General features: G+C 39.6%; 1 protein-coding gene across 1 annotated transcript in view; it reads left to right on the top strand.

Annotated features, from left to right (window-relative positions):
• The first annotated feature begins 569 nt into the window (after positions 1-569).
• LOC146305600 (phospholipid-transporting ATPase ABCA1) overlaps positions 570-26,855 on the top strand; it is a 208,994-nt gene continuing 182,708 nt past the window's right edge. The window contains exons 1-7 of the mRNA XM_084712574.1: positions 570-704; positions 10,440-10,569; positions 16,290-16,383; positions 17,209-17,350; positions 17,483-17,610; positions 21,352-21,479; positions 23,438-23,635. Coding sequence (XP_084568700.1) covers positions 10,504-10,569; positions 16,290-16,383; positions 17,209-17,350; positions 17,483-17,610; positions 21,352-21,479; positions 23,438-23,635 — 756 coding nt within the window. The 5' untranslated portion in view covers positions 570-704; positions 10,440-10,503. The remainder of the gene's footprint in view (positions 705-10,439; positions 10,570-16,289; positions 16,384-17,208; positions 17,351-17,482; positions 17,611-21,351; positions 21,480-23,437; positions 23,636-26,855) is intronic.

Below are 26,855 nucleotides of genomic sequence, written 5' to 3' on the forward strand. Positions count from 1 at the left end.
CCTCCAGTCGCTGCACTTAGCTGCTCCTCTCTTGTGACGCATTCACTTGATCATCAACAACACCGTCAACATTTTGAGGCCAGGTCTGTCTCACGGTAAATAAATGCACATCCCATGATCCCATCTGGTCTCTAACCTCTCTAATTGACACTTCACTTATTAAAAAAAAAGCAGGGTTTTAGGACTAATTAGCTCATGAATAATTTGTGCTAAGTCAACAGGTGACTAAATTTCAAAGTTTCCTGCGAGACACCCCGTGAGACAAACATACGTGGCCCATGAACGCAAAAACAAGGCCAGAGAAATGTAGGGCGATGCTCCTGCTCACCCTCCTCGCCTCATCAGGTGACGGAGACAAGGCTACAAGAGGGAGACATATGTGTTCTGCTACAGGGCTAAAGCTTAAGGGAACATGTTGTGTAATGTACACCACCTGTGTGCTCTCTGGCTGTGGTATCACTGTGGCTACAGTCGCTACGACAGGCCCAGCAGAGGTCATTTGCATACTTTATGACTCCAGGCAAAAGGGGATGGCGAGAGTTAGAGATAGGCAGGGTGTTTGTGTGTGTGAGATAGAGAGAGATAGAGAAAGATGGTAAAAGTGTGTCTTTTTGCGTGAGTCACAAGGGCCGGCAGTTACAACTGGTCAGATCCATCTCTTGGCTCTAAGATGTGCTGATGGGTGAAAAGCAAACAACTCGGAGGTAGGTTGTTTTTGACAGTTTGTTTTCTCTAACAGGACACATGTTTTGTAGCTGAGCCTCCCGTGATGCGGTCTTTCTTCATCTGCTGTTGTTGTTGTTATTGTAGCTTGCTCCCTTACTCCCGAGGCTAGCTCGGGCTCAGGCCTGGGTATCCGCACGCTTGTCTTCTGTTTTTCTCCGTCTGTCTTGTCTGCACTGGATCAAACAGAGTGCCCAGAGAACTGCTTATCTTATTTGAAAGCATTTAATAACCTGGTCTCCGGGCTGGCGGCTTTTTAAAATGGAAATAAACTAGCTGAGAGGGAATTAAAGGATTTCAGAGGATACCTTTTGTGTTACATAATAAGAGAAGAAAATTAAGCAGTTATTGTTTTGGGTTTTGTTAGACTGGGTCGGTTGAAATATCAGGGAATCTGAACATGCTCCGATTGGAAAGCTCGTTTGCTGAGTCAGTGGGGGAAAGTGAACTTTAGCCTGTGCTGAGCAACATTACTTGCATGCAAATGATTTACGCCGGGCCTGGACTGATGTAACAAGTCATAAAAAGATGCAGGATGGGAAGATAACTTTTCAAATATGAACAAATACCAAACGCTGACAGATAAGTGTTCAAATTCACCAGCCACTCAATAATAAATCAGAACTGTGTGTTTGAAATCTACTAGCAACATCCATATTTTACCAACATGTGACAGGTGCTACATATTGTGTACCTTTGTACTGTACACTGTAATGTCTTCTTGAGTGACATGTCTTAATGATTCATTTAGTGCCAACATTTATCCTGTCTTCTTTTATTTATCATTTTCATTTGTTTCTAATGAATGAGTAAATTAGCTGCTAAAAGTGATTGACAGGTTGCCCCAGGAAGCTCAGCTACCAGAGCTTAGAAATATGGCTTCTCTTAAACTAATTACCTGTAATGACTTGACTTAATATCAGCGACAGGCTCCAATATCACAGCTTTAAGGCCTCTGAGATTAAAGGTGCTCCCTTTTGGTGCAAAAAAGTTGAATTATTAAGAGAAGTAGAAACATGAGTTGAACTTTATCAATGCCAATTCAAGATAGTGGTTCGTACTACCTGAATTTAATCACAATAAGAATTAATGGCTTGTGTTGTGATACGTGGCATACACTGTATATCATGTACCAGTTTCACTTACACACGAAGACACAATTTTATTTTGATATTTAGTTGAAAGAAACTGTTTAGGATGTGATTTACAAACCAGCTGTTAACCAATCTGGAGTCCCTCACTCTTTTAAAGGTTTGTGTTAATATATATATTTAATGATCAAATAATTATTCAAGTAAGAAGGCTCGCTCACTTTTCACTCTGGGGGAAAAAAAACCCTGACCCTGAGTTTATTCATTAAGGTTAAACATTGCCTGAAAAATACTGAGTGTATTATGAGGCAGTTCAAGCTGTTAATCACATTCTTCAATAACCGAATATTTTAAATGCCGCCCAAATATGTGGCACTTGAGCCATGCAGTTTTATGAATATTGCACATTATCCCGCAAAATATGACAACTCACTGAATGCGTTTTTCTTTCAGACAGAGTAGGATTACAGCATCTTAAGCTGCCATCCATGTGGCTAACATTAGCACCAGTGTAGCACCAGCAACCTGCAACACACCAACAGTTAACTGGTATTCTATATTAATAAAATATTAATAAATAGTTTGACTAGTAGTACTAGACTAGTATTTCTTGTCTAGTGAGGGTAGCAATGTTTAATAAACTAATTGTTATTTTTTATTCTCAATAAAAAGTGCATCAAGTGCCACTGCAGCTGAAACCAGACTGCAGCAGCATAATGTCACCACATTGTCCTCTCAAGCATAATTTCCAGTCCAAATAAGCAATTATGGCTGCATGCCCTCGTCAGTGTGGCAAGTAAATAGATTGGTGTGTAATATTATTTCTTTTCACTCATTCTGCTTTCAGCGTGCAGTTGTTTATTTCTTGTTTTGGACACAGATGAGTTTTGAATCAGTGAAAACACATTAAAACAAAAAGGAAATAAGAACGAGTAATAGCATTTTGAGAGCACGGTTGCAGTAGAATAATCCTACTGTGTTCCAAGGAGACAGACGTTTGTTTAAGTTAGGTACATTTGTGAGAAATATTAATATATTCACATATTTTTTGTAGCATTAAATCTCATGTGCTCATTAGGATGTTAATTGTAAGAGTCTGTAATGACGTCTAATATGTGTCTGATGTCAGGCCAGCTTTCATGATATCTAATTCTGTTTTCGTAAGCAAGACTGGCCACATTGCCATTTTAAAACTTGCAGTTCTGTGTGCGAGGCTGTGTGGATAGTGGGGAAAAGGCTGAGATATGAGATGAACTTCCTCCAACACCAGGTAGTGTATTCCAGAAGGACTCTGCACTTCTGTTGCTGAGAATTCAGTGTGAGGGTCTGAAAGATAATCAAGATCCATCTTTGGGTCAATAAACTCTGTTCCCTGTCAGAGCTTGGCAGAGCTGGCACAGGGACAGGCAGGAGAGGTGCCTCAGGGAGAACAGGGTGCTGATAGCCAGTATAAGTAAGGTTTAAGCTCCCACTGGCTGTTGATAGTGCAGTGCATACTGTAGAAAACCTGTGGACATCGAGACCATAGTCTGGGCTAACAAACTTTTCTAAAAAGCTTCAGCTGAATCAGACAGGAATAAAGGAAGTTGTGGCAGTGAATAGAAAATGAAAGCAATGTGACGATGCATTGTGCCAAACAGAGTTGCAATACCAGTTTTGGAAAACAGAGATCAAGACTGGACAGATGTGCAGGTTCAGTATCCAGGCCCCCCGGGTCTGTAATTCTCATGCCCACATTGCAACAAATGGAAGTTTAGGTTAATTGTGGAAAATGAATTAGTGTTGTGAAACATGCTGCGCAAATGAATGGACAGAGAAGAAGTGTATGATTGAATGGTTTGAAATGTTTTTTATGGATGTTAAGATATTTTTTAAGCCGTGAAACTGGGTGTCTGGTAGAATCCATTGTAATTACCTTTAATTGAACTCGCAGTCCTCCTTATAGCTGAGGTATTGATGTTTAAAACATGTTTTTGGCAAATCATAAATGCGACTCAACAGACAGAAAATAAATATTTTTTCACATAATCTTAAGATGTATCAAACATTATCCTTTTTAAATTCAGTGTTCTGAACTATTTCATTTTAATTCCATACATGTGTGGGCATATTGCTAATCTGTGGCTATATTTAATAGGTTAAATGTTAATATATTATCTATTATAGACCTCACCCACACAATGCCGAAATATTATTCTATTAATAATCCCAAAACTACAAACCATGAGTTTACCAACAGGTCATTTGCACTGAAACATTACTCCGGTAAGCCAATCACGTTTTCTTTTTGTTTGTTTTTTTATTTCAATTCAGGGGCATTAAATGTACTGTGGACGTCATTATGTTGTCTAAATTTACATTGGGAGTCAATGTGCTTTTTTTATTGGCGGTCTTGTCTGTGCCTACAGACTCAATGTAGTTGAGATGTTACCTGCAGCTACTGCAATTAGCCCTATGCACTTTAGCTGTTAAATGTTTTAAAAAGCACCAAAACAAGACCCCCAATAACCTGAATTTGTTACAGTCTGGCAGGCAATATTGTATTAAGCGCCGTCTTGGTAGAAAGCATGAGTTGAAAATATTAAACTTGAGCAAAAAGTTCGGGACAGAGCCTCCGCTCGCCCGCAGACAGCTGCTGAGCTCTGAGAGGAGGCGAGAAGCCCGGCCAGAGCGGAGCTTCTCGACAAATAAAAACCACGAGTGCCATCGGATTCTTTTCTGATCCAATGTACTAACCTTTGTGACCATTCAGAGACGAGAGTAGGGAAAAGAAAAGAGACTGGACGAAAATAAAAGGAATATCCGGAGTCTGTTGAGTGTGCTGCTCAGTCAGACGCTGCGCTGAACTGAGACACAACGCTGCAATACTGTGTGAGGTAGTGTGTGAGCAGACCAATACTGACCCATAACAAATACCAAACTTTGAGAATTTCTAATACTGGACTGTTTTGTATAAAAATGATTCAAACAAAATACAGAAACTTCTGTATATCGTGCAACATTAGTCTCTAGTTTACCATATTTACTCCACCAATCATGCTATTAAAAGTGAACTGTGAGTGATCTGCTTTGCATGTTTTAATGGCAACAACACATGAAAAAGTTTGAGATGTTAAAATTTTGCACAAAAGTACAGGTAACAGTTTTAAGGATCTCTTGTACACTATTACACACTATAATTTAGCATAATTTAGAAGTTCTCTTAATGTTTCATTTTAGAACATTTAATCAGTTTAGATAATTATTGTACTATGAAGTAAAGCGGCACGATCAGAGGTCATGCTGGTGATTAAATTGTGCAGCAATTAAATCAGCATAATGATGCTGGTGTTTAAAAAAAAAAGAGCACGAAAAGCAACTGCTCACAGAGAGGGAAGTATTGAGGTTCATCGTGATGTTTTACCTGTAATTAAAACAAATAGCATAAGTATCTCCTCGAACCTACGTTCTCACAGTGAACAGTATGAATTCCTGCTGCAGTGAAGTTGTGGGGAAGCTTATGATAGAGATAGAGTTAGAAAGAGAAAAAAGACAGATTGAATGAAGGAGCACTGGGACCATTATACCCTTCAGAGGGCCATAGCGGCCCCCTTGTAACGGATGTCGCAGACATTCTCCGCTGTCCTCTGCTCTCATGCTGTATGACAAATATCTGTTTACTCTTTCGATCATCCTCGGGGCTGAAATAATGCACTTTGCTGTCCCCAGTCTCCAAACGCCAGGCATGCATCAGCACTTATACCCTCTCAATACTTTTTTTCCTTTTTTGTATTCTCTCTCTCTCTCTCTTTCCCCCTTCCCTGGTCCTTTCATGGTGCTTTCTTTGGAGCTAATGATAGCGTGAAACGCTGATGCCAGTGCCTGATGGCCACAGTCTTGTGAAAAACGAGTCCAAAAAGTGGCAAAGAGAACTTATTTCAATTATTCCCTGCTCTCCAAGTCATAGATTAAAATGATGATCTGGAAAACACTCTTCACACTGTATGGTTTTTTTGTTCTCTGGAGAACTGTGTTCATTGTGTTTTGCAACACTGCGGCTGCAATGCAAATCACAATCATACCCTCTCTTGTTACTTGTTATCTGTTCTTTAGATGTGGAATTGAAAAAGAGTCCTTGAGCTGGGCTTTTCCATAACACTCGCCCACACACACACAGGCCTGCACACACACGCACTATCTTTTACAGCCACATCTCTTTTCTCAGATACCAACACAACTCGCGCACACATATTTTTTGACGTATGGGCTGAGTATATTCTTAGAGATGTTGTTTACCCTTCATGCTTGACGTGATTTCAGAGTGGAGGTGGTACCAGGCTGTCCCTCTCTTGTGCATTACATGTTTCAAAAGAGAAGGCTTGAAAGCAGCGCGAGCGAATGCAGCACATACTCAATTATACAAGCGTTGATGGAGTCGAGTGGCCATGCGTATACTAGGCCTCTGCGTGAAGACCCACACCATTTTACCCGTAACTAGCATGTCCTTCCGAAGATATACAAAGTAAGTCATGAACTGAGAGATGAAACAAATAATGAGCTGTAGAGTACAAGGAAAAATACTGTGGAGGTGGTGATGTGGTTATAGACATACAGTCTGGGCGACAGCATTCTCCGGTAAATGTCAGAAATACGGAATATAAATATATGTCACTTAATAGCTTAACAACATCAGTAATAGCATGATTCAGTGTGCAAAGTACAGCACAGTACAAATTGGTACTGCCAGCAAAAACTAAACATAAGTCAGGAGAATTTAAAGTAAAATAGAATCTCTGCAAAAAGTTTCACTGTCAAACAACAGTGAAAGAATAAAAAATGATTGTAAATAATATATATTTGGTTTTATCTATAAAAAGAGAAAGTTATTACTTCATTTGAAGAGGCGTGCATGAGGGTGTCATGACACTGTTATAACTTTATCATGTCAAGGAGTCTTTGTACTGTAAATGTTTTTTACTGTCGTCATTCAGTGTCATTCGGTCGATTATGCTTTAATGCAAAGCTGACACTATTTCAGACGTCTTTGTTATGACAGCTTGACAATAATGAAGACGACATATATAACATATCTAACATTTAATGTACCACTTTGCTCAAGGTGAAGGAAAATATTCATCAGACGGCTATAATATGTTTGATAATAACAAGTTGTAATAACAGACATTTTTGTCTCAATTAATGTCAGCATGTCATGGCAACAGCATTTCAAACAATGTTATCTTTGCATTAAAATTGCATAGTTGACCCAATGACACTTTATGGCATAAACATTCATAGGAGCTCCCTCATTCAAATGACCAGTGTCATTACATGCTTATGATGGTGTCATAACAGTCTTATGCACACACTTTCAGAAAAGTGTTACCAACAGTAGGATAGCTTATTTGGTGTAACAGATTGGTTATTTGGTGTATTAAACAGTAAAGTTTGCTGGATTGTCGTGGCCTTATACAAACTGTCGATATATTTTCATGGTTCTGTAAATGTAACTGTGAGGTGTGCTGAGCCAGTCACCATCTCACCAGTATTCAGCAGCAGATTATTGAATGGCCTTGAGCGCTCTAATTCTTTAGTCCATTAGAGCTCTTATTTGGCCATTTGGAAGTGAGGGAGCCTCAACTTTCCCATGACAGTAAATAAAACATCCATGAAGTAGCAGTAAATAATGTAAACACACAGAGGGAAGATGGAACCCGTACAGAAAGAGGAAATGGAGCGTTAAAAGGTGGCACATTTGTCAGGACTGCCCTTGGGCTAAAAAGCCCATCCCCATGCACACCTGCCCCACCTTGAACACATACTCTAATCTTAAAAGTCTCCACAGAGCATCAGTGGAAGTGCTCTGCAACCTGGTTTGAACACAGCCAGGTAAAAAGACCTTGGGTATTAACAATAAGTCTATACTTTGAATGTTTTAAAGCATTACCATGCATTTGTTATTTTCTGTACTCAAAAGTAAACTCAAACACAAACACTTCAATCAGTTTACGATATGTGAATTTTAGAAATTCATCTTTTCAGTCTGTAGCTTTCAGTCTGAATGCAATGATGATATATTTGTGATGTGGAAATCTGAAATATTAACATAATTTATTTACATATTTTAAGATAATTATGTAATATATCAAATGGCATAGTTGTTTGCAGGTTAGTGCAGGTTATATTAATTTTTGCATTTTAGACTTGCACTGATTAATCGGCCTGGCTGTAACCTAGAGGTTTTTGGAGAAAATTTAAATAGTATTTAATGAATATGTAATAGTCAGTGTCTTATTATGAACATCCAATTTAATTTTTACAAGAAAAGTTGCAAAAATGTTTGTGAATGCTGTCAATTACAGTTTTTAGACTGAAAATCGGAATCGGCAGGTCAGACCCTTCAAAAAATCGGAAATCGGAATCGGCCAAGAAAATTGAAATCGGTGCATCTCTATTGTATTTACATCATTTTGTCATATAAAACATTTGTCTATATAAACAGATGTATATTTCCATATACAGTAATCTTATTAGGTTAGGCTGGAACTTTATTCTCCATAATGTGGAAAGTCTTTAGCTTCACCACAGTCAACATTTCAAAATAAGATAAGAGTAGAGAGAACTCCTGCACACTGTCCCTTACTGGCAATAAACTTTTAACTTTTAACTTTTTAACTTTAAGGATACAGTGTTTTGTTTTCAGGGACATCTGCTGTGCAGCTCAGCTCAGCACAGGTCCCTGATTGGTGTTGGCTTCATCTGCCTGCAATGTTCTTGGTTTCTCTTTTTTTTTTTACCTGATGAAAGTCTCAGGACCGAAACATTCCATCCTCAGTAAAGTTCATTGCCAGTAAAGGACAGTGCGTGAGTCACAGAGTCTTCTTCCTCTTCTCCTGTGCAACTATGTACAAGAACCTGGAGGTGTGCATGAGCGTTTAAGTCTGAATAAGTCGAGAATAAAACAGTAGACGGGGAGGGCTCAGAGTTAAATCATAGGCAATTCAAATGCTGCTCATTAGGCCTGTTGCATTGAGTACAAAATGCTGATATTAGGCATAAAGAAAACAGATTAAAATGTACAAATTCAGCAAGGGGTGAAGTTAGGGGAGTAGTCCTGTCCAAGGGATTATGTATTTAATAATTTAATACTTCAGTTGCATTTGGGACAGTCTGTGAGACATTTGTGGTGGCTCATCGCAGCCTGAAGTGCCTTCCTGCGTTCCAATTGTGACTACAAAGGATGGAACGGAGCACTTGTTATGTCAAGTGCTTCCTTATTGCTGCTCAGTACATGCCTGCTGCTTTGTTGCATCTGTGGTTTCTCTGTGATATTACTGGCTGCATTAACCACACATGACAGTTTTCCTTTACACAACACAACACAAAAGTGTCCGTACCTTGCAGTCATGTTAAAGGACAAGATGCTTTCCACCAAATCTTTGTCCACAGAGGATATTCTGGCTACCCCAAAGTTCCTGAGTAGGTGTAAACTTGGCACAGATGTTGTGTTATCTACATACCTAATATATGTTTTAGACATGTTCCTTAGGGTTTAAAACAACCAACCTTTTCAACCCTAATCCTGCTCTATGACTGTTAGGGGCTCACATAAGTCTCGAAGAAGTATTTACAAGATACATCCATTTCTTTGGTTTTACTATTGTTTATCTCAAGAGCACTTGACTGACGCCAGTTCTGGAGAGACATTATAAATATATATTTGTATATATGTACTTAAGGTATGTGACATTGTGAGTTTGCAATAGATTAAACCCAACTACCCCCAGTTATCTGTGTTAATTTAACTAAATTTGATATATGTAATACAGCAGTTTATTCAACTTTTGGTTAAATACATTAACTTAACATCTAGTACATCACATTTACAGAACCTATGAATTATCCTATTCATAAGTGAAACTGTCAGAGACAGCAAAACGGCAACTATAAATTGGTAAAACTCTTAATTGACTTGACAAATTAGACTTAAAAATAACTAACATTCCTGCAGTAATGAATGGGACCTCGTGGCAGGCCAATGAATGAACTGTAGTCAAAGGAGAGACTGTCAGTTGTGGAGTTTTTAATAAAGGTCATACTTGATGTAGCAGTATAAAAATGCCAAGGCAGATCTATTTGTTTATTATCTGTGTAATCAGTGTTCAGTGGCTAGTAAAACCCCCAATAAATATTTAACAGCAATCTTTGGCTCACATGAAAAGTGAGGCAGTTGCCCATGTAGGATTTGTCTTTTATTTTACTTCAAAAAAAAAAAAAAAAAGACTGATTAATTGACAGAGAATTTGTAGCACAGTGGTGGTTAATGAGACAAGGAGCGCCATTTACACTGCCTCATCCCCCTTTAAGAGGAAAAGAAAAGAGATTTTGGCTTTGACCTAATAGCCTTATATGCAGTACATTAAGTAAAACAACCGCAGGGTCTTTAATAAGGAGTCTTATACTGTAGATCCACGTGCTGAGACGTCGCCCCATCCGGAGATTTGCTGAGTGTAGGTGATAATAATTCTTAGAACAGGTGCTGCACCATAAGCCCCAAGGCCTGGGGAAGTGAATGATTAGTGGCACTCCCCCAAGATGCATTGCTCCTCTGTATTAAAACCAAACTCTGCCTTTTATTCCCTCCAGGGTTTATTAAGTGGGCCAGTTGCCATAGCGACGCTTTGGCAGGATATTGCCAGGATAAGCCATAATGGGTCTCCTGACGCAGTTCACTCTGCTCCTGTGGAAGAACTTCACTCTCCGGAAGAGACAAAAGGTACACTTGTGCTCACCAACCCCCTTTGCAAATCAACGTATATCTGCTAAAATTGGTCTGCGATAGAGGGAAAATGAGAATATGGTCCCAGGGTTGTGTCATCAAGGGCGACTAAGTTATTCATGGGAGGGACAGGTAATAGGAGGGATTTACGACGAAAATTGTCTCCTATAGAAGTAAGCCGCCTTTAACTCTCCCACAAGAGAACGAGAACAATCTTACCTTAATGCCAACCAATTTGAAGTGTCACCTTCAATTTTTGGAGATCTATCTCTTGTGCACGTTATGTCACATTGCCTGTATTTTAGTTCTAACAAAGCCAGTCTTTGGCCTAATAGAATGGGATAGGGAGTGACGAATGTTAAATGCTTTGTTTGAAGGGCAAATACTCTTTCTGGCTCTTCTTACAAACTCACTGCCTGTCCTCAGCAGGGTTATCTAAAAGTTTAGTGTCTCTGCAGTTTACAAAAAAAAAGTCACCAGGCAATTAAAAGGTTATTCATTTTCACTCTTTAACTGAAAGCTCAAATACAGTATATCAACTGACATTTGATTTTTTATTTTTATTTTTTTTTACAATGTACTTCAACTGTCTCAACCCCTTTCATTTCAGCTGTAATTTTAACTGCTTTCATATTTCACACTTTCTCTGACAGTTCAACTGCTTTCTGCTCCTGCTTCAAATGTTAGTTTACCTACTTTAAGTACTTACATTGAAACTGACAATTCAACTACATACACTACAATTTAAGCTAAGAGTTCTCAGTAGAGTGCAGATCCCTGCCAGGTGACCTGTAAAGAATATGTAGATGTAATCACAATCACAAAATTGTGATTAGTAACTGTGATTTAATTTTTTTGCTGCAATGGATTACAATTTCGTTTATTTTGTAATTTAATTACATGTAACTAGTTACATGTAAGCAGTTACTCCCCAGCACTGCTGGTATCACATTAGACATTCATATGAAATTTTAGCATTGTTAGCTGTTGAAGTTATGGCCAAAAATTGGCTGTGTGAGGTCACACAGCCCAAGTTTAATTGTGTACTTTTGGCACAGATAAATCTCCAAACATATATCAATTTAAATATAGATTTCTGAACTTTTCGTGCTGGCTGTCATAGCTGAAAAATATATCATGTTAAAATGGTTCATTTTAATCAATAAGGATATTATAATTTTTATGAATATCAGGAGGAAAATGGTTGAATTCAACCACTTTATTTAGAATTTTGCCACTTTATTTATCAAAGCACACAAGTAATAGACTGAACTGAATGTAAACCTGTGCACAACTCATTGATTTATGCAACTTTTCTTTTTTATTATTCATTTTTTATTGCGTCATCAACAAATAGGCTAACAGCCAACACACCCCCTCCACAGATGATCAGAGCAGTCCTATTTAGACAGAACACATTAAAAGTGTGTCTGGTCCTGCATGATCAATTCTTGCTGATGATAGTTCCAGGTGAGAAATGTCCAAAAAGCTCCAGAGCCAGTCAATACTTGGAATATAGTGAGGAAGTGTCCATCGCTGGACTACAAACATCTTGGTTGCAGTTAGGCCCGCCACCGTGTTTATATAAGAGAGGCTTAAGAAAAGTGCTTTTTCTGTAAGTGAAAGTTGGGAAACGTCATTTAGAAGATGTACTGCAGGGTCCATTTGTAGTAGTACCCCAGTTGCCCTGCAAAGGTATTAAAAACTTTTCTCCCAAAATCTAAAGTCCCCAGATATTCCCATACAACATGAGTGAAGGAGCCAACAGTTCTGTGGGAGCAGAGAGAACAGTGTTGGTTAGGGACAGTCCCTATATACTGATGGTTTTTCGAAGCATCAGCAACCGTATTCCAAATTGCCTCCCAATCCAGTTTTTGCCCCACCTCAGATATGTCTCTCCCCTGAGCCTGCATACCTGGTGTGGACATATTAACCCTGCTGTTGACGCTTTAGACATTGTCCCTTTGTCAAGGCCATTTCCTTGAACTCCAGTCAAGACTTCCTCATTCTCGTAAGAGACACTGGCCTACACATGATCAGCCAATGATAGATGGAGGATGTTATTGCCTCTGATGTCACCCGCACTGGCCGAGAGGTCACATGCTGCAGGATGATAACAGTTGCACCATATGTCTCGACTGCATCTCAAGGGTCAGAACAAGTTGTCATGGAATCTAGTTAGCCTTATGAGTCATTTTTGAGGCAGATATAGCTGTTACAAAGAGCTGCAGTGTGTTCTTTGATTTATACCCTCGCAGTGATGATAGGAGTCACATCCACCCACTTGTTTTGTTAGGGGTTCAAGCGCAGCAGTGTGTCTGTTGCCAGAGTAGAACAAAAGACGTCCTCACACACACATACGCACACACACACATGCACATACACACACACACACACACACACACAGACAAAAAAAAATCGGCTTTCATCAAAGTTCATACTTTCTTGGAATAACTCAAGGCAAAGTCATTTGCAATTTCACAACTTTGTATCTGGGAAACATCCCCCTTGTTAATTTTCTCAGCCAGCAAAAAAGAACATGGTGGTATCTTTTGTATCAGGAAGAAATATGTGCCTACTTTTCCCCTCAAATATGTACAGGGACAGTGGTGGTTTTGTGCGCAGAATGTGGGATATTTGGCCAATGTCAACATGAAATATTGTTATTAGACAAAACCAGTGGGAGTTAGCAAGGACAATGGTGATTCTGGAGGGCTCGTGGAGGTTAATGACCAATTATATGAATGCCTCACCAAGCATTTTAAGATTTTATAACAGGCATGAAACTGATTTTATGGTCCAGTATTTCACATAATTTCATAGGAGGAGATTATCTATTCACAAAGACGCTGGTGTCCGATGGCAAACGCCTGGGGAGCCAGACATTGAGAAAGTCCCCATGATCTCTGTGTTCCCTCTCCATGCCTTTTCTTTGGAATACATTATGATAATTCACCCTCTCAGCAGAACTACATCCTCTCTGACACACACTGGAGGGAATTAAAGGACAGAATTAGAAATTCTATCTAGTTTCTTTGAAATATATGCAGTGTGATTTTCTGCAGTTTTCTCATCTGTAATTCATTCACAAAATTCACTTTATGCCCATATATACCAAGCTAAACTAAATAAAATGTGTTCAACGCCCACCGCTTGTCTCTACTGCAGAAACTGCTTCCTTTAATTCATGAGGTTCTTGTGGTTTTTCCTCAACTCTGCTTGCCCTCCAATTTAATTATGAAGACAATAACCTCAGTATTAGTTGTCAGGAGTGGGAGGAAAAAAAAGCTTTCTCTTATGTATTGTGATTCTTTTTTTTATGATTTGATTCGTTAATTTTTTTTTATATATGGAGGTTTCTTAATCTAGGTGCACAAATTACACTTTTAACTTTTTTTTTTTTTTTTATGATTTTTGACCCTGAATGAACATATGTAATTTCCATGGCATATAAGTTCTAACATTGGCTTGGTTAGGTACTGTTTTGAAGTACATAAATTGTATTATGAAATTATGCACAATTATACAAATTGCGTATAAGTTTATGATGTATGGCTCCACTTTTTTAATATTTTCAAAAAATGTGTGTGATGGAAATGACAGTGTTGTACCAGAAAAGTCTTCGTATCATGTTCTAACATTTTAACTTGAACTTGACCCAAACCACAATCTTTTTGTAAACCTAATCAAGTAGTTTTGGTGCTTAAACCTAACCAGGCTGTGACAGTAAATATGAACACAAAAACACTCGTAGTCTGAGAACCAGAATGACGAAGGCTGCAGTGACCCAGGTTCGATTCCAACCTGTGGTCCTTTGCTTTCTTAACAAACGAATCCATTTTCTTTTAACACGTGCGTAACCGAAAATAACGCGTGCTTTTCTTTTGAGGCATTTATTCCCTGTGCTCTTTGGAAATGAGCTAATGGCTCCAGAAACTTCAAAGGGTCACAACTCAAACTAAGAATTCATAATGGGTTTAAAAATTCAGCAACCACTTCGACATGACATTTTGTGTCAGGAAAAGGGCCGTGCATACATTTATATTTCCTGCTCCACTTTTTGTTCTCAACTTGATGAGCAGGAGCACTTAAATATAACATTTCCAAAAGCATTTTATTCCATCGAACATTTTGTTTACCACTTTTATATGCAGTCAAGTCCAGGGTTTTGATAGGACCGTTTTAAGTTCCATTTCATATGCGAAGGATCTCAATTTAATGGCTCCCATTTCTGCTGTGTGCAGTTTTCAGGCACTCTATCCGTTTTGGCTTATCATCTTATTTTTGCAAGTATTTTATTTACAGTTTTAATAAGCAGATAGCAATGATGCTGTTCAAGTAAAACTCAGACAGACTGACAAGTAATGTGCTTTATTTTTGGAAATAAGAATGTCACACAGTTTCTAACATGTTCTATTGTTAAAAAAGCAAACAGAAATCACAATAAATCATATTGAACTGAATGGGGAGATAAGTGTATCATCTCAGCTCTGTAACTCGTGCCAGTGTGCATCATCTGATACAGTGTCTGAACATGTTACTGGAGCAGGAGCAGGGAATCGGCTGACTGGTGCTTTCCAGCTGGTTCCTCTAAGCAGGTCACTCCACCAGAGATGTCGGGAGGGATGAGTGTGCAGGCGGACCAGGTCAGCTGAGGTTAGCGGAGAGGGCTCGGTGGGTGAGCGCGGGGGGTGCAGACGGTGGGGTTGTTGAGCGATGGTGTGCCAAGGGATGCATAAAAGCCTAGATGGCAGAGGGTGTGGGGTTGAGGAGTCAGGGAAGGATGAGCTGCAACATAGTAATATCTCTCTGGTGGGTATTGCTCCCTGCTGAAAATACTCACTGCTGGGATGAATCGGCTTTATGAAGTGAAATCCGCTGTTGCACAAATGTTACTCGGCCCTCAAGCTTTCAGAGGTGCACATTACCTTGACTCAAGTGTAAAGAAAATGCGCCGCTTGCTTTGGCGTTTCCACAGTGACAGCGCTGGTAAAAATAAGCATGTAGGTGTCCTTGGTAAATGTGGAAGCTTGAATCCCCCAAGGTGGTTCAGATATATATGTAAAACCTCCAAACTCTTGGGTCTTTTAGTACTTTGTCTCGAGAACAACCCTCAAGGCGAACTAAAGGGAAAATATGAGAAACGACCTGGTGAACAAGCACTGCCTTGAGGTCATCCATTTGTGCTTTCTTGTTTTTTTTTTCCCTCTTCACCCATTCCCTTAGGTTGAAATAAAAGCTTGGCACGTCACATGGGGCTCTACCTGCCGGCAGGTACCGTAGTGGTTGTGTTAAAGCGGGGAAGTGGTTGGCGAGGAGATGATAAGGAGTGTGTGATAGCTTTGGCTCGGGGAATCTCAGGCAGAGGTTGCTCTCTCAATCCTATAAGTGCTTCAAGAGGCAAGACTAACAGCAAGACATATGGACTATGACACGTGCGGTTACACTGTAAACTCACTCACACGGATACACCCGGTCTCATGACGTCTTTTGAGTCAATCATTAACAATATCTCAGCTGCAGAAATGCAAGAAACACAACTTCTGTTTGCTTTTTAAACGATAGTCCACATATCTTCGTATCTTCATTATATCTTTGGAGAGATTTGCTTTGACTTTGAGTTATGACACATTTTTAATTCATGAGAAACTTATGCAAATGACACCAGCTATAATAAGTGTATAATATAATAAGTATAATATTAATACTCTGTGCAGGTACGGCTGGTCGTGGAAGTGCTATGGCCTCTCTTTCTCTTCTTCATACTGGTGTGGGTGCGCTCCACCACAAAACCATCCTACAAAGGCCAATGTAAGTACAAGCCCAGTTTTAATGTTTAAGAGGGAATTATTTGAAGTGGGGTTGTGTGAGGCAGCCTTTCTTATATAAACCAAATATTTCTCTCTTCAAAGCAACCAGACTTCATTGGCAAAAACAGTAATTTTACCTCACAGAACACTGGAGTTGCTAGTCCACCGCTGCCTTGATCTGTTAGTTTGTTTGTGTTATCTTGTGACTTTGGTGAATCCGAACTAATCCTTTAAAACACTGAGGTCACACAATAACACAAACAGACTGTCTGCTAGACTAGTCTTCTGTGAGATAAAATTACTGTTTTTACCAGTGGAGTCTGGTGGCTTTGGAGAGACAGCGAAATTTGGCTTATATAACATTAATTTCCTGTTGGTAAAAGCTGTCTGACAGCAAACTAAAGTGGTGGAAATATTCTAAATAGAGCATATACTTAAACTGAAATCTAGGGTGGGCACTTCTTTGTGTGGCTAAAATATGTGTTGCTGCTAATCATGTCCACAGCAGTACATTACTTACCTTCCTACACAAGCAGTCCTATTACTGTAGGTGATACACTGACTATAGATAAGTACCTCATACAACCCCACTTCAAAAAATCCAAAGTATCCCTTTAAACTTAATTTTGCAAGTCATTTAAACCTACAGAACAACTTCCAGGATTTAATGTGTTTCCATAATAACTCATAGCTAATGTATCAAAATGTTGAGGAAAATATATTTTACATGTTAGAACAGAGGTTTTTTTATGCTCTTGTAAAAGGTATGTGTTAACCATGCAGCTGTGTGGATTAATACAGGAAGTATTTACCTCCCCTCCTTCAGGCCACTACCCAAATAAAGCCATGCCATCGGCTGGCGTGCTGCCCTGGCTTCAAGGTATCATCTGTAACATCGACAATCCCTGTTTGAACTATCCGACGCCGGGGGAGACACCAGGCCAAGTCAACAACTTCAACAACTCCTTGTACGTACTGGGATGTTTTCTTTTCTGTCTTCCGAGGCTTTATACATTCGGATGAAACAGAATACTTTGGTTATGTTTTCAGTAAATATATATTTATGATGGGTTTTTTTTTCTTCCTTTCTGATAAACCAGAATTGCTGGGATGTTGATAGAGCTGCAAACCCTCGTCGTGAACAGATCTATTCTCAGCAAGGCACAGTTGCTAGCAGATGACATCAACCAGTGGAATTCCTTGATGTCACAGTCTGACCCTGATAAAGGTAGGAGGATTTAAATAACAAACTCTTGATGCACTGACTTTAAAGGGTAACTTCTATTTTTGTAGCCTCATTACAGAATCATATCCTAAAAGCTTATTACATTAGATTTTATCTTTAACCTTAAATTGAGCTGTAAACTTGATTCTTCAATCAGTACCCATCCTGTCATGTTGAGAAAGTACACAAGACTCCCTGTATCCATGGTAACGGCTGTCTGACTTGACTCGTCACTGCTTAGCTAACTTGCGAATGGACGACAAAAGATGGGTGTTCAATTTTAGCTATGATGAGTCAGGAGAAATTAATCATGTTGTGGAGAAGAGGGAACACCATTTTGGGACGTTTTCTTGCCAATTATTAGCCCAGCATGTTTATCATTTTCAAAATGAATCATCTTGGCCAATGATCCATACCCATTAGTCTTTAGTCCTGGAAATTTAAAAGATAGGATTTCAGACACAGGAAGTTTCTGTAATGAGGGCCTCTGAACCTATTTTCTCATATTTTTATCTTCAAGTGACTAATGGGGAGAGCTGTCCAACATCAAAAAGAGTCCTAAAAGTGACAATGTCAATGTCAAAATTACAGTTTTGCAAAGGGAGTCTGGTAAGTTTTGTGGGTGTAATAAAAGATATTTTCCTGGTTTTGCAAACATATCTTACTCTTAAAAGAAGGTCTCTTCCTGTAGTGACCCTTTCCATAATATTGTTGAAACTGTAATTTTAACATTGCTATCGTCATCTCTGTCAGAGGCAAAAGAAAGCACTTTCAGTGGATGTGCACTGATGGCTCGCAGTTGCCCAGAGGAATTACTGTATGTTCTAGCTTAGTTTTGCTTCTGCTGGCTGCAGCACTCTCCCTCTACACTAAACCAATTTCAAAAATTGTTGCTGCTATTAGTCATTCAGAAACAAAAACATGGGAAAATAGCATCCAGGTTGAAAAATACCAAAGTTACCATTTAAAATAATGAAATTATTATTGTGTAACACTGTTACAGAAAACACAGAAATTGGCAGAAAAAGAAAGCAACAGTCAAAGTGTAGACTGGTCTTTCTTGATATAAAAGTTTTGTTGCTATTGAGTAATGGTTCAAAAAATAATTGGTATAGAAAATACTCAGCCTCAGCAACAATCAGTCTGCTATGTCTTTATTAAGTACTCTCCATCAAGGAAAGTATCCCCTTCATGTGGATGACAAGTTGGAGGATTTGTTATTCCCCTTTATCCCTCAAAAACAATGGTGCGATTATTTATGATGCAATTTGCCATGCAGACTGACAGATCGTTTGTCTTGATAAGTTGCTGCTTTGCATTAGGCTCATTTAGCCTGATGATATTCAGATTTTCATACGGCACCTAATTTGCAAAAAGACAAAGGGAGGGGAGGAGAGGGGGGTATTTGCTGTTCAACAAACGGCTCCTGGGCCATTTGCATTTTGGGGTCGCTGGCTTGTAATATACAAGATTAAATCCATCAAACATCTAAGCCTGGGCATAATTAATGGCATTCGCTGTCTGACGCGAGAGCACAAAAGGTCATTGACAAGAATGGGGAATAGAGAACTATCAAAAGACTAGGATGGCAAAGGCGATTGTGTTCTCCCTGTTTTTGTTTTTGTACCAACGGTTGATTAAAAGACTGAGGTGGTCACTTCAATCAGAAAGTGTTCAGCAAGAGCCCAGAGCATGTTCCGCTTCCCCATAATCCAACCTGTCTGTCCCTCGTGAGGCTCGTGCAGCCATGAGGGGCATAATAATATGTGTTTAGCAGAAATCAGGAGGTGTTGTATGGCGTGTAAGCAGGGCATCAAGCAGCATAATTAATTCCAGACAATGGTGAATGATTGTTATTTTTACCAAACATTTATCTTAATTGAACCTTGAATAACCCTGTGTAAGTCACTTCCTCCCCTCGTCCTCATAATTGACTGACTTGCATGTATTACACTTGCAAAAAGGGCTGATCTAATTAAATTATGTAACCCCTTCATCATCTCAACAGCACATGTAGGAGTCCCAGAAAGAAGAAGAAAACACATGTTGAATAGATACAGTGTTTGCAGGGGTGTGTGAATGTACTGTGGTGGGATCCCTGCGATGCTGAGCCATTGTGAGGGGGGAACAATGAGCAGTCGATCGGTTTTTTGAAGCCGGCTCTTTTCAATCGTGACTATCTGTGGGCAGCTAATCAGGAGAAAATGGCTGGTTAACAATCTGGTACATGTTTAGCAACAAATTATCTCCTCTCATGCAACTCAAGTGCTCAACCCCTATGTGCACTAATGAAGGATTTAATTGTAGCAGCCGTCTGAAAAACATAATTTATAACCAGATTCATCAAATTTCTTATCAGAGTGCAATGCCACTCCAGGCATATGTATTTATCAGTTTTTTTAAAAAAATATGCACGCATGAAACTTAAAGGGATAGTTGGGATTATTTGAAATGGTGTCGAGACACTTATGGAGTTGTATGAAACACTTATCAGTAGTCAGTGTATTAGCTATAGTGATTGACAGTCAGCATTCCCCCCAGTGTGGAGACGCAGCAGCTTTCCAGGTGTAGGAAGCTACACGATGCACTGCTGTGGGCAGGATCAGCAGCAAAACGCTTTTTAACAGTCTAAAAAGATACATCAATCTCAGTTTAAGCCTTTTCCAATGGGAAACCACCGTTATATGAGCCAAAAATCGCTCTCTCTCTCCACATAGGCAAATCTGTAATCTTACCTTGCAGAACACAGGAATTGCTGGTTTACCGCTGCCTCAGTCCATTTTATTTTTTTTTTTGCATTTTTGTGTGACTTCAGCCCAGTCTCACTCCAAACTCATCGTTTACGGATGTTTTGTCACCACCCCTCAGCGAGTCACAGAGACGGGCATGAGCTGCTGACAGACACGCACAACAGTCTCACAGAAGTCTCTGGAGAGACAGAGGCATATCTGGCTTATATAATAGCAGCAATGCTGTCTGACAGCAAATCAAAGCTATGAACATATTCTAAATATAGCGTACACTTAAACTGACAGGTTTTTTTTTTAGGTCGACCTTTTTTAAGTGTTTTAAATTAAGTTTTGCTGCTGACCTTGTCCACTGCAGTTCATTGCTTAGATTCCGTGATGGTACTCTGCTTCTCTGTAATGGTGGCGTGTAGACTGCCATCTTCTGTGACTATCGATAAGTACCACACAACCCCTCCTCAAATAATCCAAACTATCCCTTCAAAGGATTTCTTTTCCATTGTTTCTATCAGTTAGTATAACAATACACTCAGCAGCTGCACTACAGTGATTTTGAAGACAGGGACTTTAGCTTTAACCTTGTCCTTTCAACAACAGAATAAATCCTTTAGTGCTTTTTGTCAGAGCAACCTTCCATTGCAGCGGAAAGGCTTTAGTTACACAGAAGGCTCTCCTGCATGGTTGGCATAGGTGTCCATGAGGGTGAATGACACACATTTTTCTACGTAGCACCCGCATTAGTGAACAGTAGTGCGGAAATCAAATGGACGAAAGAATGGAGGCAGAGACAGAAAGGCTGCAGGGTTGGGTGCAAAGTATCTGCAGTGCAGATGGCGAGTAAGGAGGATTTACTATGAAAATAAGACTTACCTTCAAGTTTTTCATCTCTGAGCAGGTGTCAGTGCTTGTGTAAACATCAAGTACTGCTGTATTTTCTATTGTATGTCCCTGTTTTTTTTTTTTGTGAAAGTAGTAATTCTACTTCTTAATGTTTAAGGTCAACCAGTGATCTTGAGGACTGTTCTCAGAGACAATGAGACTTTTTCCACTCATCTGGAAGAGGACTTGTCGGTGCCACCACCAGTCATCCAAAGCCTCATGGATGCTAAGATTAAACTCAATCCAGTGAGTATCATTTCGCTACCCTGCTTACATCTTGAAAACAGCATAAAAAAACTCTCCAATAAGGATCCCATCTGCTTTGAAACAAGATTTCTCACCTCCCTCTGCACATGAAGTAATTTAAATGTTGCCAAAATGTTCAAAAGACCAAGAGTGCCAGGAGTGTTGCACTTGAACATTTAAGAATAAAATGTCCTGGCCAAGAACTGCCTCTGGGATGCCTTGTCTTGACAGTCATAATCAAAGCAAGCTGTAGTATTTGCTTGACGGGAGAAGTCGTTTGAAGCCGCCTACAGTAGGTAATTTGAAATGAAATGAACTTGCAGCAGCAATAAGAACATCTTGTCTGTAAATGCTCCCCAAATGATACTGTGGTATGTACCGAGTAATATCAGATGAGCTGCAAAAAGGTAATTATGTTTCACTGACACTGACAAGGATGCTTAAATACAATGAGCACTGATTAAAAGATCCCCGCTGTGTATGAGGCATTCTGATGACTGCAACTTGTTCTGATGCAAACTGTACGAGAGAATGTGCCCAGGAAGTAAAAGTTCATGAGCCAAGAGGACTTTCTCATTTCTCAACTTGTACATTCTCGATTCCTCTCCTCGACTCCTCACCTTGCATCCTAGTCCCTTGCACCCGAAATGTGAGTGGAGGAGGTGAGGAGTGACACAAACAGAGAGGAGTCGAAGCTACAGGCATTTAAAGGCATAATATGCAACATTTTCCTAAAAAAAACAGTATATAGAGACATAATCCCTTTCAGTCATCACTTATGACCCACTATTGCATCATTTCCACACAAACTCACAAAATATATAGTTTTCCCTTATTCTCTTTTCTGTCTGTCTCTATCTCATGCACAGTCATAACTGTGTGAGTGTACACCAGAGGTTCTTAACCTTCTGTAACTTAAGGGCCACTTCTGAAAGTTTCTGAGGACCAGTGTCCCAAAACCAATCTATTTTATGACTGCATCTGAGGGAGTGTTAGTTAGCTAACGTGCTTCTCTCTACCTGATGATGTGTTTTGATCAGCGTGTTGATACTACAACGCAAGTGGCCACTGAATTTATGCATTTTAACTGGACGTTTTTGTCAAAAAAAAAAATCAATTTTAGTATTTGGCAGTAGCACTGTGATGACCCAGTGGTTGAGAATAGCTAACGTAGACTACGTTCAACATTAAAAACATTACTAATATCAAGGTGAAATTAAAGAATTGGGTTAGTGCTCCTTACAAGGTACAAACTATTCTCGACAAACCATTCAGTAAAGTCAGTCTAACGTTTCAGCGGGTGGTCAGTTATCATTGACTAATGTTGCCACCATAGGAACAGCGGATAAATGAACATAAACTAGCCACATTTAGCGTGTGCCGGTGCATGCATGAGTGCGTCATGGGTGCGCCCCAGTACTTAAATAAATATACCTCTGCTTATGAATGCAGAAGGATCACTTTGTGGAGTCTGTATATTCCAGCTCTGTTTTTGAAACGTCCTTCAATATGGTGCACTGACATCGACCTCCGGGTCACAGACAGGATGATGGAGGAGAGAGGAGAAGAGGAGGCACGAAATAGAGAAATGAGTCCATTCTCTGTCTTCTGCCCACGCTTTCTGTCATGTTTGGTGTCACTGTGTATACTGTCTGGTATGATACAAATTATCTGTATGTATGCATCTACGTGTGTGGGTGTTAATGTCTGTCTGTCACTTTTTTACCGTTGTTACGAGTATTTCTGTTTGTGTATATGTACTGACAATGATCTATGAAAAATAAGGCTCAACTAAAATGGAAACGCTACTTTACATCTGATTTTGAATAATGATTTTGCATACTAGCTGCCTGCATGACAAACCCCCAAAGGACACAACACATGAATAATAAAATATGGTCAGATGCAAAGTTTTCTTGTTTGTCAACTCCTACCCAAAGTTGGTGCTTATTTTTCAGATGACGGGCATCCCGAGGCCAGGCAACCTGAGGAGCATCCTGTGTGAGGGGACAGATCTGGATCAGTATGTCCAATTTAGCAGCCAAGCTGAAAAGGAGGCTTTTCAAAATGTCAGCTGCTCCCTCACTCCACAGCAGCTGATTAACACCCAGCAAGTACTCCTGCGGAACCTGGACAGGAGGAAAGTGTTTTCCGAGGTGAGCTTCTCTTTCCTGTCGCCCACACACACACACACACACACACACACACACACACACACACACACACACACACACCGAACAAATCTCACAGCTCGTCCAATTTGAGTTTGACGACACATAAAGGAGTTCTGCGTTGTAATTCAGACACAATTTTGATAAAAGTTGAAGAGTGAGCGCGTTAGTGAGCTCTGGTGGGGACACTGCAGAAGTAACACAGGCCTTAATGTCTACATTTGAAAAGCTCTAATTCCAGCTTGGCAAGGTCATCCACATCTAGCATTCTTACAAATTGCACTGTCTGGGCTAATGAAGGTGCCATTAAAAATGTGAAATTGAAACTCTTGTGATGGCTCAGCCACCACTGGTGCAATTGAGGAATCACTTGGCAGATGTATTTGAACACTCCATCGGGCATTTTAAAGTCAGACTGAAGATACTGCCGCCCTTGTGCCTATTTGTTCATGATTCATAAGAGAAGTTTTGGACATTTTTGTGGAAACAGCTTCTGAGATTCAGGCCTCTTAATGGACAGGAGCACGTCACAGACCTGTATAGCCTCTGAGTCCAAACATGGATTTTTTTGGTCAACAAGCATATATAGCTTTGGATATGAACTGTTAGTGATTTAAGCCATCTGTCCTTTTACAGCATCCAGCATTTGGGATGTACCATTTTACATTTAAAAATCTATTCCACTTGTAACTGCACTGCATGTTACTTTTTCGGTCATGTAATATCAATATCTGCAGAGAAACTCAGAAAGAAGTATAGTGAATGAGTGAGCCGCAGCAGCAGCAGCAGCCTCTGAACCCCAACAGAATATGGAATCTGTCTCAGCTTAACAGAATGAATTTGAAAATGCCAAATGACTCGCTTTAATGAATTTCATGTGTTTAAATAATGAAGAATTGTAAAATATAACTTACATTAGGCTGTTTAGACAAACAGTGACGGATCACAGGCAATGAACTGACGTTTCATAGTGAAGTTCAAGCTGCATGCACAGTTTAGATTCTTTTCATTCTAAGATAAATGGCATCATTTTGCCTTAATCCTTACTAATAATAACACAAAATGACTAATGTATTTTTACTGTAGCTGAAATTATACCTCTAAAACAAGTGCATTTTCCAGGATTCCTGGAATAGCGTGCTTCTGCTTTCAGGATAGAAAATGTGTCATTTTTGGGAAAAATATGAAGCCCTGCTCAGAGCTATGTACTTTATCCAATGATTTGAATCATCAAATAGAAAGGTAGTAGTAGTGCTGAAGGCACATATGGGACAATGTCGTGTCAGCCACCTAGTGTTAATTTATTTGTGTGATATTACAAATCATTTTTAGTTGCCGTCCAAAAGATGAAAAGTTATTTTCACTTTTGTTGAACTTAAGTTTTGCTTTAAATTGGCTTCAGTCTAGAAATGTGTGGCTTTGGCTAAAAACATTCACCACATTTACACATTTTCCAAATTCATCACCGATGGACAAATTAAATTTGTCATTCACTGTTCGCAGATACAATTTTGTTTCTGATCCACTGAGTTGGCCCGTTACTACAGGGTTGTTGGTGAAGATGTGGTTCTAAACTGCCGAGCAAACCTTTACGCCTCAGCAAAAATGAAATGCCACAGTAGTGTAGGTGGTTTTTTGAATGCCAAAATTTCCTCTTCAGCTTCTTCTCTCTGGCATTTTCTTGTGTGGGAGTTATGGTAGATTCACAGCCTAAATTGAGGGATGAAGAAGATGAAGAAGTAAACATAGCAAACACAAGGTAATTTGTAGCATGGAGATTCTATCAATTACAAACTGTAAGATAAAACAACCCCCACAGCGTAATACAGTTTGAGAGTATTGTGGGCGCCTGGTCTGTTCCAACTATGATTCTCGCATGGCTTGCAGTAAATTAAATTAAAAGACAATGCTGTTCTGTGCCAGCCAACTGAGTAACAAGTTTAAAAGTTAAATGTTACACTTGTCTGGCTCAGTGGATTACAGAGATGAAGAAATATCTTTTAGACTTAAAACCTGCTGATGCATCCACCTTGAGGCCAAACCCACCGGCAACACCTCTTAACGCTTATTTTGTATTACTGCTCCATTATCTTAATGTATTTTATTTCTTCCATTTTGAGTGAGAAATCATTTCTGTCCCATAGGGTCTAAGCTTTTAAAATTGTCATTGCTGTGTGCCCCCCTGTGTCTTCAAGGGATTTTACTCGAATGCATGCAATCAGGTGGGAATTATTTATTAGAACCAATGTTTTCTTGAGTTCTTTTAAATCTCCAAGTTCCCTTTGGGATGATGAAAGCCTGCACTTTTCTTTGAGTTTATCTCTGAGAGAAAATATATGGGACAGCAAATCCAATAAATAAGTGATAAGGCAGGAAGTTCGTAGGAGAGAGCATTTGAACAATTTAAGCCCACAGGCATTTTCAGACACAGAAAGGAAAAAAAGAAAGGCCAGACAAGATATGGTGGAAAAGCTCCTCAGCGCCGCAAGCAAATGGAGGGAAAAGAACATCAAGCCTTCACACTTAAAGCTTGACGTTGTTGAATGATTGTGATAACAACAACAGCATAAAGGAAAGGACAAGGGAAGAAGTCAGGATTTATATCTCAGGTAAATTTAGACATTGGTTCCACGAGTTTGTGTTTGGGCTTCCGGAAATCATTTCAGAACACAATACACTTGGGGGGGGGGGGGGGGGGGGGGTGGTAAACAAAAAGGATTTACACGTAGGTGGCGCTCAACAAAGGTCATTCAAATGTCAGAGTTGGTCTTTGATACAGTAATCGCCTTTGCAGTTCATTAGCTTAGCGTAAGTGTGGAGTATGACAGTATTTAAAGAAATATATATATTTGGGGGGCTTTTATGCCTTTAATTCAAAGGACAGCTGAAGATGTGGCAGGGAAGGGGAACAGAGAGATGCAGCAAAGGGCCATGGATGGGAGTCAAACCCACGGTCACTGCAGAGGACTCACAGCCTCAGTACATGGGGCGAACACTCTACCAACTGAGCTATCAGGCCGCCTTTGACAAAAATTCTTAATTTTATTTTAGTTTTAGTCCCTCATTGAAAACTGTAGCTAGTTAAAGTCAAATTTTAGACTTTTGTTTTTGTTTTAGTCGAGATTTAGTCAGTGGAACTCCGTTTTAATTATCTCCACCAGGCCAAAGCCTTGAGGGGGCCATTCGAACGCTTGTGTATGTGTGT

Source organism: Lutjanus erythropterus, chromosome 23 (assembly GCF_056507025.1).
Source record: "Lutjanus erythropterus isolate fLutEry1 chromosome 23, fLutEry1.hap2, whole genome shotgun sequence".
Classification (NCBI taxonomy): Eukaryota; Metazoa; Chordata; class Actinopteri; order Lutjaniformes; family Lutjanidae; genus Lutjanus; species Lutjanus erythropterus.